This window comes from Microtus oregoni, unplaced genomic scaffold (genome assembly GCF_018167655.1).
Source record: "Microtus oregoni isolate MIOR12 unplaced genomic scaffold, Mior012 000012F_ref0000307, whole genome shotgun sequence".
Lineage (NCBI taxonomy): Eukaryota > Metazoa > Chordata > Mammalia > Rodentia > Cricetidae > Microtus > Microtus oregoni.
In genome coordinates, this window is record NW_024543071.1 from 14,937,225 (window position 1) to 14,950,519 (window position 13,295).

The 13,295-nt window shown below is 54.3% G+C and overlaps 1 protein-coding gene across 2 annotated transcripts; it reads left to right on the forward strand.

Moving 5' to 3' along the window:
* Positions 1-201: 201 nt before the first annotated feature.
* Ldb1 (LIM domain binding 1) lies at positions 202-12,800 on the forward strand. 2 transcript variants are annotated; one of them, XM_041661562.1, is made up of 11 exons: positions 202-567; positions 8,954-9,056; positions 9,170-9,214; positions 9,321-9,396; positions 9,497-9,599; positions 9,722-9,894; positions 10,385-10,507; positions 10,691-10,774; positions 10,871-10,994; positions 11,193-11,335; positions 12,049-12,800. In XM_041661562.1, the coding sequence occupies exons 1-11, from the start codon at positions 543-545 to the stop codon at positions 12,277-12,279; spliced, it is 1,230 nt and encodes a 409-aa protein (XP_041517496.1). In that variant the 5' UTR covers positions 202-542; the 3' UTR covers positions 12,280-12,800. The 2 variants fall into 2 exon arrangements, with proteins under 2 accessions (XP_041517496.1, XP_041517495.1); XM_041661561.1 differs by having other exon boundaries at positions 203-567; positions 11,193-11,341.
* The last annotated feature ends 495 nt before the right edge of the window (positions 12,801-13,295 follow it).

The following is a 13,295-nucleotide window of genomic DNA, read 5'->3' on the forward strand; positions in this document are numbered from 1 at the left end:
AGAGCTGCGTCACATGCATGCCGTTCCCGGGAACGCTCCCTGCCCCTCGCCGCGCGGCGCACGCACGTCGTCGCTCGCGGCGCGCTCGCCCGGGTCACTTTGACACGGCTCTCCCCTCCCACTAGCAGGACAATTAGCATATTAATAAAGCCCGGCCCAGCCCGACTAGGGCCGGGGAGCCGGCGCCGGCGAGAGGGAGAGGCCGCGCGAGCGGGAGCGAGCGCGAGGGCGGCGACGGCGAGGGCGGCGGGAGCGCACAGACACGCACACGCGCACACACGGACACACACTCCGGGGACGCACACCCGCGCGTACACACGCTGAGGCAGCTCGTCTTCCTGCCTGGCTTCCTTCCTGTCTGCTCCGCGCCTGACAGGCCCCTCGCTGCAGGCAGGGGCCGCCCGCACCGGGCAGAGGCCGGGCCGGGCCGGCGGCGAGGGCATCGGGGGCCGCGGGTGGCGGCAGCGGCTCATGCCCGGCCTGTCCCTGCGAGGGGCGGGCACCGTGACTCGGCTGGGCCCCCAGCGGCGGGCGATGTGAAGATGTCAGTGGGCTGTGCCTGTCCTGGTGAGTGGGTCTCGCGGCCGCCTGGCCCCTCCCTCCCTCCCTGTAGGCTCCCTCACCCCTGGTTTGGTTGTAATTTGTATGTGTGGGGGGGTGTCGAAGGCATGGTGGGGTCGGGGACTATATAGAGTTAGCGGGGCCTCAGTATAAATGCGCAGCAGCCCAGAGGCACGGGGAGGGGTGCCGAGGATGGCTTGTATTTTTTTTGAGGGGGGGGGAGGCTAACTGGGGAGGGATGGGGGACTAAAATTCCCAGAATTCCAGGGTGTTAGCCAATCAGAAGTGACTTTGGACTTTTGACCCCCCCCTCAGGTCATGGTAGAGTTGTGATTGGCTGGTTTGGGTTCCCCCCCCCTTCCCTGCTTCTTATTGCCTCTTACATATTTTGTGACATTACCCCCCTCGGGCTGTTTCTCAGGATGCTGTTTGGGGGAGGAGTTGATCGGGACCCATCTTGCCCCCCTCTAACTTTTCCTGTCTGTTGCCAGGGAAGAAGGTTGGCTCTCCTAAGGGACAGAAAGCACTCCTAGGGGGTGTCAGATAATTGGGCCCTTGGGTTAGCTATCTCCCTTCGGGGGAGGGGAAATGTATCAGTTCCAAGTTGGCTATGAAGTAAGAGTGGCTTGCCGAGTTGTGTTAGGGGGAGCAAGGCTTGACCCCGAAGTAAAAACTTGAGGACCAAATTTCAAATCACAACCTTCCCCCAAGCACAGCAGATCTTGCCAGGCGATAGCTGTGTTTGAGTTTTTTCTTCTCATAGGGTCGGGGTTTAGGCTCTACAGGTGCTAGGAGGAAACAGTAGAGCCATGCGACAGGAGAGGTAGGCTAAAGAGGGTCCCAGAATATAGTCTGTCCCCTTCTTTATAACTCTGTGTTCTCAATTGGCCTTCCTTCGAGGATGGAGTCGGCTTTCTCTAGGAAGTCAGTGCTCAGTGTCCTGGGTCTAGCCTGGTCTGGATTCTTTGCCCCTCTAGACGTCTTGTATTCTGAGAAGCCTATACTTCATAACCAGGACCCCCCTCCCCTTCAACACTCACAAATACACGCTCCCTCAGGGGAAGCTGCCAGTGCTGAAGCTTCCTTGGAAGTCATGTGACCCTAGCCAAGTTGGACTGGGTTGAGCACACACTTCAGGTGCCTGCTGAAGCTGACATTTTAGAGGCATAGTGCCCAGGAGGAGGGCTAGGAGAGCCTGAGGATCCTGGGGTACCTAGGTGTGAGGACCCCTGGCTCCTGCTGCAGAGGGTGGAGAAGAGGAGAGAAGAGCTTGCTAGGCTGGAATCCTGCCTAGCCTCATATTCGGCCCACCAATTTGAGGTGTATGTTTGTGTGTGTATTTCTCCTTTGCAATTGGCCAATGCTAGAGAAGGTAGTTCATGTTCTCAGCCCACCCTTGGGTCCTTTTCCTCCAGCATCATGCTTGAGAGCCCAAAGTAAGGTAAGGCTCAAAACAAGCTAGCGGCTGAAACCTGTAATCCCCCTCCGCCCCCCCCCCCCACACACACACAAGGTTTCTCTGTGTAACAGCCCTGGCTGTCCTGGAACTCGCTCTGTAGACTGGGGGCTACAGAGCTCGAACTCAGAGATCCGCCTGACTCTGCCTCCTGAGTGCGGGGACTATGGTGTTTCCTACCACCTCCTGGCTTAGTTCCCGCAGATAGTAGCTAGGGGTTGTATATGGAGAGGTTGTCAGCCTGGGGGAGGATGGGAGATTGGTTCTGGAATTGGGGCCCAGTACCTGTGTCAGTGGGAGGAACCTGTTCCCCTCAGAGTCACTGCCCAGGGATGCCTATGTACATTTTCAGTCAGTTCCCCAAAGCTCATGATATGTCTGGGAGCTGGGTGAGAGAGAAGGAGCAAAATATGGCCAAGGGGAGAGTCTTTTTCTTAATTGTGAAGAAGTCTGATGGACTGATGACCCAGCGAGTGGTGAGACTTTAAAAGAGGAGAACCCTGTGGGAGGGGCTTAGAGAGAGGCCTTGAGGTAGAGTGGTAGGAGTTGGGCTAAGAGAGGGGACCAGGCTTGCATGTGGGGGGGAGCACACACATCATTCAACCAAGGGCATTCTGACCGCATCTAGCCGCTCAGGCCTGAGGACCACCATCACCCTGAGCAGCCCTGGGGCCTAGGCGCCCTGGCAGGCTGCCTGCCTGCCTGAGTCTCTCCTTTGTGCTCTGCTGTCTCTGGGCTCCTCCTCCCCCAGCCAGCCAGAGACAGCACATGCCCCACACATGTGACTGAGGGAGCCAGAGCACACACAGCCACACAGAGGCACATGCGGAAACACCACAGGATACACATGTACACGCCTCTCCAGCCCTCCTGGTGCTCCTGGGGTGGAGAACATCTTGGGGCTAAAGGGCCAGAAGCAGGAACAAGCCTTGCTGAGGAGCATCTCCCTGGGCAGGATGCTAAGGGGCTAAGGCCTGTCTGGGGCAGCATGTGGCTCAGAAGGGTTAAGGCAGGGAGAAGTAGGGGGAGGGGAGGAGGCAGCAGTGGTGGCGGCTGGGAGCCAGGAGAGGAGGATGGCAGAGCGCCAGGCCAACGGGAGGCCGGGCACAGACAAAGGAATGGGGGCAGGCACACTGGAGGCCTGGGTCAGGGGCCCCGGGCAGGGGGCAGTGCTGGTACCTCATACTGTGGGCTGCCTTTCTCTGAGCCCCCACCTCCAGAAGTACTCATAGGCTTCTCTCCCTCATCACCTTTGTCATCCTTGGCTGCCCCCCACGCACCAATTTTTAGGACCTTCTGACATAGACTTGCAGCCTTTGGCTGGACCTTTTCTGCCCTGTGACTGGGGAACTGGGTCAGAGCAGGAGTAGACTTACTACAGAAAAGGAACTAAGAGCCTTTTGAATGATAGGTCAGAGTCTTGGTACATCTTGGTGCTCAAGGGCCCCTCACAGAAAGAGCAGAGGCCCCTTGTGGCTCCTGTCTGACTAGATAGTTCTGAGCTCTCGGCTGGGGGCAAAAGCCAGAGCACATACTCCTCCCCCATCCCTATGTGGACAGTCATTTGAAGCCTGGAGGAGGAAGGGTCTAGACTAGGAATGGCTGCCTCTCTCCAGGACTGGGTTTCTATCAGGTGGAGTTTAATGTCCAGGTTCCTAGCCTCAAGGCCTCCTGGCTCTGATTCTGGTGAAATGTGTGTGTTTGACCCCCTATAAGGACATCCGTGTGTGTCTGTCTGTGTGTCTGTGTGCACACTTCAGGTGATGCCCATCAACATGCTTTGAAGAGTTTCGGCTTTTCACTGAGGCTGTTTTTGAATTCCTTGACCCTTCTTCCTGCCTCTACCTCTGAGTGTTGGGATTGTGGGTGTGCTTGTTCCACTAGGCCAACATGCCCCATGTATATATGTATGTAGTCATGTGTGACCTGGAACTTGTTATTTAGACTAGGCTGTCCTTGAACTCACAGACATCTGCCTACCTTTACCTCCAAGAGCTGGGATTAAAGGTTTATGCCACCACATCCATAACATGTATTAATTTTTGGAGTAGTCTCCCTGTGGCTGAGACTGGCCATAGAGCTTGTATATGTTCCAGACTGTCCTCAAACTCATTGAAATCCTTCTTCAGCTTCCCAAGTTCTGGGATTACAGTTGTGTTCCGCTCTGTCAGGGTCACTCTGGAGAGTTTAAAGGCACTAATTACAGGCATTGTTGTTCTGTTGGTGAGGGAAAGTGGTTTTTTTTTTTTCAGAATTGGTATCTAAATTTCGAAGCTAAAAGAAATGTCTCCTATCCTCGCGGTAGGCTGCGTACTGCAGGTTCTGGATAAATGACCAGGATTTCAGTGTTTGAGAGCTGGGGTGTTGCAGGTGAGCGTGGTGTGATAGAGAAAGGGGTACGGTGCAGGGAAGGTGGGCTGTGACCAGGACATCCATGTTACAGTGTGTTCCCATTCAGCAGTTTTGGTGTGTATGTTGGGGTCAGGGTTCATGCCTGGTCCTGGTCCCCCTATCCATGGACGTCAGGGTCTAACTCAGAATTTGTATTTGTCCAGGCTATGAGTGTATTTAGGGTTTAAGGAGTGTGTACCAGATGCTGATTTATGTGAAAGTCAGGGGTGTAATTTACATTGGAGCGTGTTTACAGAGCCGGGTGCAGTCTTATCATTTTCTTGCTTCTGTGCTCGTCATGAAAACCCTGGCCTTGGGTTGTTGTGTTGTAGTTGGGGAAGGAGTCCAGCTGCCGAGAATAAAAGTAGGTGCTCCTTCCTCAAGTGTGTGCCTGCGCGTGTGTTTCCTTTTCCTGTTAGTACCGAAGTTTCACAAGTATCCCTTCCCCTAGGAAAGCCCTTTTCAGATAACCCAAGCCCTTCCCCACTAACCGAATACCTTTATTAAGACCTGGGGGTAGTGGGCAGGATTCATCGCCCCTTTCAAGAACCCTTGGATAGGCAAATTGGCCATCCTTATCCTGACAACGCCCCAACGCCGCTTTCCCTAGCATCCACGTGGCTTCAGGGGTGGTGTCCCGGAAGGGTGTTCTCTAAAGGGGGATCTAATCCAGGGCTTGGAACTTGGCTGGGTTTGGGGCAGGGAAGCCTGGACTATCCGTTTCTCTCTAGTATTTACAAGCTGAACTCAGAATGTGGGTCCTTCAAAAGTCCCGTCCCTCCCCAGCTTCCTCCCTCCTAGCTGCTTAGGGATTTCTCCGGAGAGCCCGGAGTGGCAGCTCAGGCCGGCCTTTAACCTGAGAGGTCTGTGGGAGGTTTGGCTGGGTGAAGATATTGGGAGTCTGCAAAGGCCAGCACCGCCCTTCACCCCAGCATGTGGCTCTGAAGGGTGCGTTTCGTTGCTGGCCCTCCCTAGGCCTTCTCTCGGTCCAGGTCTCCCCTGACCCAATCCGTTCAGTCCCCAGTCCCCAGGTCTCAATCTCTTTTGTTTTTCTCAGCAGTCCCTCCTCGCTCCCTCCCTCCGCTCTTCCTCCTCGCTGGCGGGGAGGGGGCGGGGCCGGCGGGGCAGCTCCACCCTCCGCCCGCCCTGGGGCCTCCTTCGGCGAGAGGCTCGGAGAGCGAGCGGGGAGGAGAGGGAGGGAGGAGGGAGAGAAAGGGAGAAAGGAAGGAGCAGGCGGGAGCTGCGTGTGTCTGAGTGTGCCAGTGTGAGTGAGTGTGAGTGCCGGGCCCTGCCTCTCCCGCCTCCCCAGTAGAGGGTCCCGGTGGCCTAGGGAGGGCGGGCTGCTTGGAGGCAGAGGCAGCGAGAGGCGGCGGCGGGCAGAGCCGAGGAGGAGGAGGAGGAGAGAGGAAAGAGCCGAGCAGCCATTGTTGAGGGAAACCTTGCAAACAAAGAAGGCTCCGGACTCCCCGCGGCCCCCCGCCCCCCAGGCCGGCCCCCTGGCCCCCAACCCCCGGCCCAGTGGCCATTGTAACTTTCCCCCCTGGCTGTGGACGCCGCGGGGCGGGCAGAGGCTGTGCATGCGAGTCTTTGTGCGGCCTGCGGAGTGGAACTCCCAGCCTGACCGGCCTGTCCCACTCGGGACATGAGCTGCTGAAGTTGGCTCCACCTAAGTCCTCACCCTTGCCAGGGTCCCAGGGGCTTCCAGGCGCTCCCCGCACCTTCCCCGACCCCCTCAGTTCTCCCAGGTAAGTCTGGGCGCCTTGAAAGCTTGTTGGGGTGGGCAAAAGGCCCTCTGTCTAGCCCAGGCCTGGTATGCTGGCTGGGGTAGAAGTACCCCGACTCCCAGCGTGTGGGCTGCAAGCGTGCTGACCTATGGTCAGTCCCGAAGGGAGGAGGCCTGCCCTCAGGTCAGTCTGGTTACCATGGAAATGCCCAGCTGGAGGTACCTTCTCAGCCTCGGGACGGTGCTTCCAACCTGAGCAAACTTTGCTAGTTCTGAGCTCTTCCTTTCAACCCGCTTCCTTAGAGCTCTCAGAGTGTTGAGGGGCAGGTGTTGACTCTGGGGCTGAATGACACGTTTCCTTTACTCCCACCCCCACCTTGGTCCCTGTATTCCTCCTACGGTGGACAGGCAGCAACAGGGACAGATGGCCAGGGTGATGTCCCTCCCCTTCGCACTCCCAGCCCCTTGTGCTGGTGCTACTGGGAGTTGCTATGGCTCTCTGAGAGATGCTGAATTTGTTTGCATCCGTTCACTTGAGGTGGAGAGGCCCCAGAGTTTGGGCTTTAGCCCCCCACAACTTTTAAGACTAGCCCAAACAATACCCATGAGGAACTCAACTGTCTTGCTTTTCTTCTCTTCAAGTTCTTGAGCTGATAAATTTTTACAGGAGGCCCAGAAATTCTGTGGGGCAGAGGTAGCTCGGCTTTTTAGGCAAAGAGGGGATGAGGGCCAATTCTGAGAAGCAGACTCTTGGATTCATTGCCTAGGGCTGACCTTTGGTGGGCTACATTAGTTCCAACTTTCTTTATGGCTTTGGTGTGCATGTCTGTGGAGTGGAGAGTCCTGCTGGATAAAGGCTGTCATTTCCTGAAGCAAGGGTTCAGTCCAGGATTGTGAGAAAGCAGTGTGTGCAGTGCTGAGAGTGTGTTCTGGGCCCTGTGAGCTCCTGCGGAAGATGAGGGCCTTTTGTGGACACCCTGACACCGCCTGGGGCTGCTGGGTTCCAGCCGGCAGTAGGCGTGTTGAGGCGAGCTAAAGGTGGAAGCCTGCTAGGCAGGATGAGGCACCCGATTGCTGGCACACACAGGCTCTGACTCTTGGCACCTTTAGAGACTGTAGTCTGGGCCCCTCTGGGACCCCCCCCCCTTGCCCATTGTAATATGGAACCCCTGGGGAGAAAATTAAATGACACAAGTTGGCACAGGGTCTTCTTTTGTCTCTTCCCCCCAGGAGCAAAATAAATTTTATGTTTAAATTAGGGGACAAGGCTCAGACATAGCCAATACAGGTAGTCTTCCAAATGCAATCAAGTTTTAGGGGCCAAGAAAGTGAAAACAGGGCCAGAATCTTTGAGACCATGCCTCAGTTTCCCCTCTTTTCTGGTGGGGAGGGAAAGAATGGAGTTGCCTGGGTAACTGGCTCCTATCCAAGCATGAATTTAACTGTGGTAGTTATAAACTAGGACTCAAGAAAGTACACATGCTGCTTCAAAGTAGTGGAGGAGAGGGCACCCCTGCAGTGTACAGCAGAGACCCCTTTCTAGTAGTGTTGCCCCCTAGACTGAGCCCCTGGGATGGAGGGGCTTTACCAGGCTCCTGTGTTCGTTTGTAAGTAGACTGTAGTAGAGAGGTCCATCTGTTTCCCTCCCACCTCAAGGCTCAGAAAGGGCTAGACTTGGAGCTTCTGGTCTGGAAACAATGCTCTACCCATTGTAGGTGTGGGTCTAGGGGATGGGCTGATAAGGGGGTGGCTGTTGGTGGGGAGGCTAAAAGCTCAACTGTTTATCTGGTGGGCCGCACCCAACAGGCACACCAGCCACCCTTATCTTTCTATCCCTTGCCCTCCTGAGACCCTGCAGGGTCCAGGAAGAGCTGAGAAATCTCTAAGTCCCTCTATCTTTCCCCACCTTGGTCACCAGAGCACATATTAAAGGGGTCACAGGGTAGAAAGAGAGTAGGATGTGGGGATTAGGATATCTAGGTTCAGATCCTGGCTTTGCTGGTCGCTAATGGTATGTTCTTGGCAAGTCCCTTCCTCAGTTGCCACATCTTAAAAATGGGAATGTTATTGTCAATCCTGCTGCCTCACAAAGTTGAACAAAACAATGCAGATAAAAAGGAGGTTAGGACCAGGCACTGGTAATGCATGCTTTAATCCCAGCACTCAGGAGGCAGAGGCAGGCGGATCTCTGAGTTCAAGACCAGCCTGGTCTACAGAGCGAGTTCCAGGACAGGCTCCACAGCTACTGGGAAACCCTGTCTCAAAAAAAAAAAAAAAAAAAAAAAAAAAACCAAGAAACCCCCCCCCAAAAAAAAAACAAAAAAAGGTTTGCAAAATTGTAATGTTTGGCCTTTTTTTCTGTGTCCTGGCATTTTTCCTTGCTTCAGTTCATCCTTCATCATTTAGTCTCAGTCAAAAAAGACAGGGTCTTGAGCATGAGCTGAGATTAGTGCTCAATACTGTGCCCTACCTGCTTGCTCTCTTTCTCCCTCCCTCCTTTCCTTGTTTTATTGTATTTTTAATTATGGGGGAGGGGACATAGGAAGGGGCACACAATTCCAGGTACCCACAGAAGCCAGAGGAGGATGCCATGTCCCTGGGAGCTAGGGTTACAGGAAGTTGTGAGTAGCCAGCCCTATGTGCTGGGAACTGAACTCGGGTCCTCTGGAAGAGCCTGAGCCAGCTCTCCAGCCCCAGTCCCAGTTTCTTAATTAAATAAGATGGGAGCTAGATTTTGAAGAGGTGATTGATGGACACGGTCTAGCAGGCTACCAGGGAAATTCCCAAGAAGCTTAAGGGAGCCGTGCCATTCTCTCTGTTAGGTTGTTCCTCAAAGTCATTCAAGCTGTACTCGCCGAAGGAGCCCCCGAACGGCAACGCCTTCCCTCCCTTTCATCCCGGCACCATGCTGGATCGGGATGTGGGGTGAGTTGCATTCCTACTTCTAACCCTCATTAGATGGTAACCTGCCTGGAAAGGTCCCCTCCTCCAGTAATTTCTGTCTTCCACCCTGATTCTCCGTCTCTCCCCTTACACAGCCCAACTCCCATGTACCCGCCTACATACCTGGAGCCTGGGATAGGGTAAGTGGATTCCAGCCAGTAGGGAAGCTTTTCTTTGCATGGATCTAAGCATAAGTGGGGTAGATAGGACGGTTCTGCTCCTGACCTCACTTCTTTACTTCCCCAGGAGGCATACACCATATGGTAACCAAACCGACTATAGAATATTTGAGCTTAACAAACGGCTACAGAACTGGACAGAGGTATGGCCGAGAAAAAGAGATCAGGACGACGGGGCGGTCCAAGTGAGCACCCCTGTGGAATGTTTTATTGCACACTGGCACTCATTTCTGTGTTCTGCAGGAGTGTGACAATCTCTGGTGGGACGCTTTCACGACTGAGTTCTTTGAGGATGATGCCATGTTGACCATCACTTTCTGCTTGGAGGATGGACCAAAGAGATACAGTGAGTGGCTTCTGTGAGAATATTACACTCTCTCTGTACTTTGTGAGTCTAGAAGTCTTAAGAGGTCTGCCTTGGTCCTTTTTGAAGTACCTTTGTCCTGAACACCTTGTCCTGTTTTGTAGCCATCGGCCGGACCCTGATCCCACGCTACTTCCGCAGCATTTTTGAGGGGGGTGCTACAGAGCTGTATTATGTACTTAAGCACCCCAAGGAGGCATTCCACAGCAACTTTGTGTCCCTCGACTGTGACCAGGGCAGCATGGTGACCCAGCACGGCAAACCCATGTTCACCCAGGTCAGCAGACCAACAGGATATGGAACACCAAGGGCACCTGGCTTTGATTTCCTCTTTCCCAACATGTACTACAGCTGTTCCCCAAGGAGGCATAATGGGAAGTGGCCAAATGAGAAGGGAGGGCAGGCGTAGCACTCAGCAGATATTTATTTGGTTTATTCATGTCAGTTTTCTGGGCCCCGAGGTATACGGTGAACGAGAGCCTGCCCTCATAGAGCTTGTAGCTGATGGGTTTTTCTCTGGCTACTTGGGAAAAGGACGAGGATCTGTTAAGCTTTCCTACTATGTGTGTGTAAGTATATGTGAGTGTGTAAAGGCCAGGTATGACAGGTATATGGGGAGGGGGCATGCTACAACAGTTATGCACCCAGATATTTGCACAGGTAGCAGAGGCATATGCAGGGGGAGTCGTGAGTCAAGGGGAGAACTGTAGTAGGCACATTTTTCTGTATGTGGGGAAGGCACAGGGTTTTGACAAGCCTATCCCCAGGTGTGTGTGGAGGGCCGGTTGTACCTGGAGTTCATGTTTGACGACATGATGCGGATAAAGACATGGCACTTCAGTATCCGGCAGCACCGAGAACTCATCCCCAGGAGCATTCTGGCCATGCACGTGAGTTGTGAGCAGGACCTGAGATGCGGGGAAGGCTAGCAGTGGTGGGGCTAAGCAGACTGCCATTCCCTGCCTGAACTTAGAGAGGGGAGATGGGTTTCATACTAGCCCCTTTCTCTCAATATGTCACATGCTCAGGTGAGAAGATGAAACCAGATGTCAGTATTCTTTCTCTGTCTCCAGGCCCAGGACCCCCAGATGCTGGATCAACTCTCCAAAAACATTACCCGGTGTGGGCTATCCAATTCCACTCTCAACTACCTCCGAGTGAGTCTCTGATCACCCCAGTTTTGCCCCAGCCTCTCTTGTTTGAGCTGTATGTCTCTCCCCTAACAATCTAACTCACCTTCTGGTCTACCCCAGCTCTGTGTGATACTCGAGCCCATGCAGGAACTCATGTCCCGCCACAAGACCTACAGCCTCAGCCCCCGAGACTGCCTCAAGACCTGCCTTTTCCAGAAGTGGCAGCGCATGGTAGCACCTCCTGGTGAGTGCCTTGTCCCTGCCCTCTCCAGGCTCTGACAGCATACCCTGAGACTGTATCTTTTATCTCCATGAAGTTCCCTCTGCTCTGTTTCTTACTCCTGGGACTACAAGACTGAGGGCAGGGTAGACGCTCCTGAGGAATGGGAATGGAGAAAGTTGTCCAGAGCCCTTTCCCACCTGAGTCTTTTCCCTGGCACAGCGGAGCCTGCACGGCAGCAGCCCAGCAAACGGAGGAAACGGAAGATGTCAGGGGGTAGCACCATGAGCTCGGGGGGTGGCAACACCAACAACAGCAACAGCAAGAAGAAGAGCCCAGCCAGCACCTTCGCTCTCTCCAGCCAGGTACCTGTAAGCATCTCGGCTTTCTTCTCTTCTGGGCTGCCCCACTGCTCATCCCTGACCCCTGTCTGACCTGAGCTGACTAGCAGGTGTAGAAGCAAAGACAGTTTCCCCATGTACTCACTCTAGAGCCAGCATGACCTGACTCCTTTTATTGATGGGAGAACCCTTGTCAGGCACATCCATGCATGGTTCTGATCACACAAACTCAGCCATAGGTACATAGAGCATGGGACAGGATCAGCTGTGAGAATATACAGGCGTTCAGAGCAGACAGCGTGAGGCACACACCATCAGAATACACTTGCTGATGGATGGAAGGGATGGCAGGCTCGAATGTTGCATATGTAGAATACATGCACATTTCTACACATACACATTTCCCTCCCTCGTATTTTTGATCTGTAAGCTCTCTTAAAATATGGACAGAAGTTTAGGGAGCCCCTAAAACCAGAGGGAGATGGATGAGGGAGCTAGGAAGTAAAATGGTATTTCCAGAATCCAGTGGGTAGGGGCTAAAAGCTGTGATGCTTTGGCATCCTTTACTAAAAAGGATTCCAGGAGCAGAGGGTGTCTAGAGTTGGGGTTTTAAACTTGGCTATGAAGAGGGGGCGGGTATCGCGCTAGGGAGGGTATGGGGGCTTTGGGGATATCTACTGCCCTGGGTCGGGCGAGCCCCTGCCCCGATTATGTTTGGGGACCTCCGCCACTCTCAGGATGTGATGGTGGTGGGGGAGCCCACCCTGATGGGCGGGGAGTTCGGGGACGAGGACGAGAGGCTCATCACTCGGCTGGAGAACACCCAGTTTGACGCGGCCAACGGCATTGACGACGAGGACAGCTTTAACAACTCCCCTGCACTGGGCGCCAACAGCCCCTGGAACAGCAAGCCTCCATCCAGCCAAGAAAGCAAATCGGAGAATCCCACATCACAGGCCTCCCAGTAAAGGCCCTGCCATGGCCACCCAGTGCTCTGCCTGCCCCACCCCTCACAGCCCCGGGGAGCAGAAGACAATAAGAGACTGAGCATCTGAAATGGGCAACCTCCATCCACCCACTTCAGGGAGGAACTGGACTCACTGGGGGCAGGTGCCAAGATTTGTCCCCCAGTTGCCCTGGGCTGGGCCTGGCCCCTGCAGAGCCTTTTGGGGGAAGGGGGTACTCATGTGGATGCCTTTGTGGACCCTGGGCCTCTGAGAAATGTCCTGACCCACCTCTCCCCAGGGCATTTGCCCCCATTCTCACCCCAGGTTCTGGGTGTCCCAGCTTCCTGATTTATCCCTCTGAGCCTGGGGTTTATACCCACAGCCCTTAGGGGCTTAAACTTAAGGGGCTTGATTGAATGCCTTTTCCCTAGGCGGCTGTTAACGGGGTAAAATTCTGGGCTCCTCCCTTTTGCCACTTACCCAGCTCCAAGTTTTTAAAAAAAATAATATTATTAAAAATGTAAATTAAAAAAAAAAAGTCACTCCTGTTCCCCTATTCCCCTGTTGAAAATCCAGCTACCTCCCTCCGTCCGGCAGATGGAGGGCCTAGGGCCCAGGTGGGGTGAGAGTTGGGGCAGGGGAAGTGTGTGTGCCATTTTATACAGTTGGAGAAGCTTCAGACCAAGGAGACTCTTTGCCATCCATCTCTCTTCTTTCCTTCTGGGGTGACTGGAGTTGGGGGCCGCATGCCATCGCTTGGGAATGGCATCATTGATGACCACATCTTCTGGCAACCCCCATGTTGTCTGTCTCCCCAGCCTCCAGGGCTCTAGCCTGGCCTCCTCGTGCCCGTGAGGCCCTCCAGCCTCCCCCTCTGTGGTGTGTATTTTTACAGTCCTCCACTAGAGCAGCTATCCTGGATGGGTGCGGAGGCTCGCTCCCTGGAGCGGGGAGGGAAGGGAGCTGCTTTGCTTGTCACTGTCTTTTTGTCTCAGTGTGTCAGGAATAGGATGAGAGGATCTTGCCCACTTTACACC

Bases quoted from the DNA above. Each gene is read 5' to 3' on its own strand.
- Ldb1 (XM_041661561.1), top strand. From the start codon at position 543: ATGTCAGTGGGCTGTGCCTGTCCTG. The intron at 568-8,953 runs GTGAGTGGGTCT...TCTCTCTGTTAG, and splicing joins AGTGGGCTGTGCCTGTCCTG to GTTGTTCCTCAAAGTCATTC. The intron at 10,995-11,192 runs GTGAGTGCCTTG...TCCCTGGCACAG, and splicing joins GCGCATGGTAGCACCTCCTG to CGGAGCCTGCACGGCAGCAG.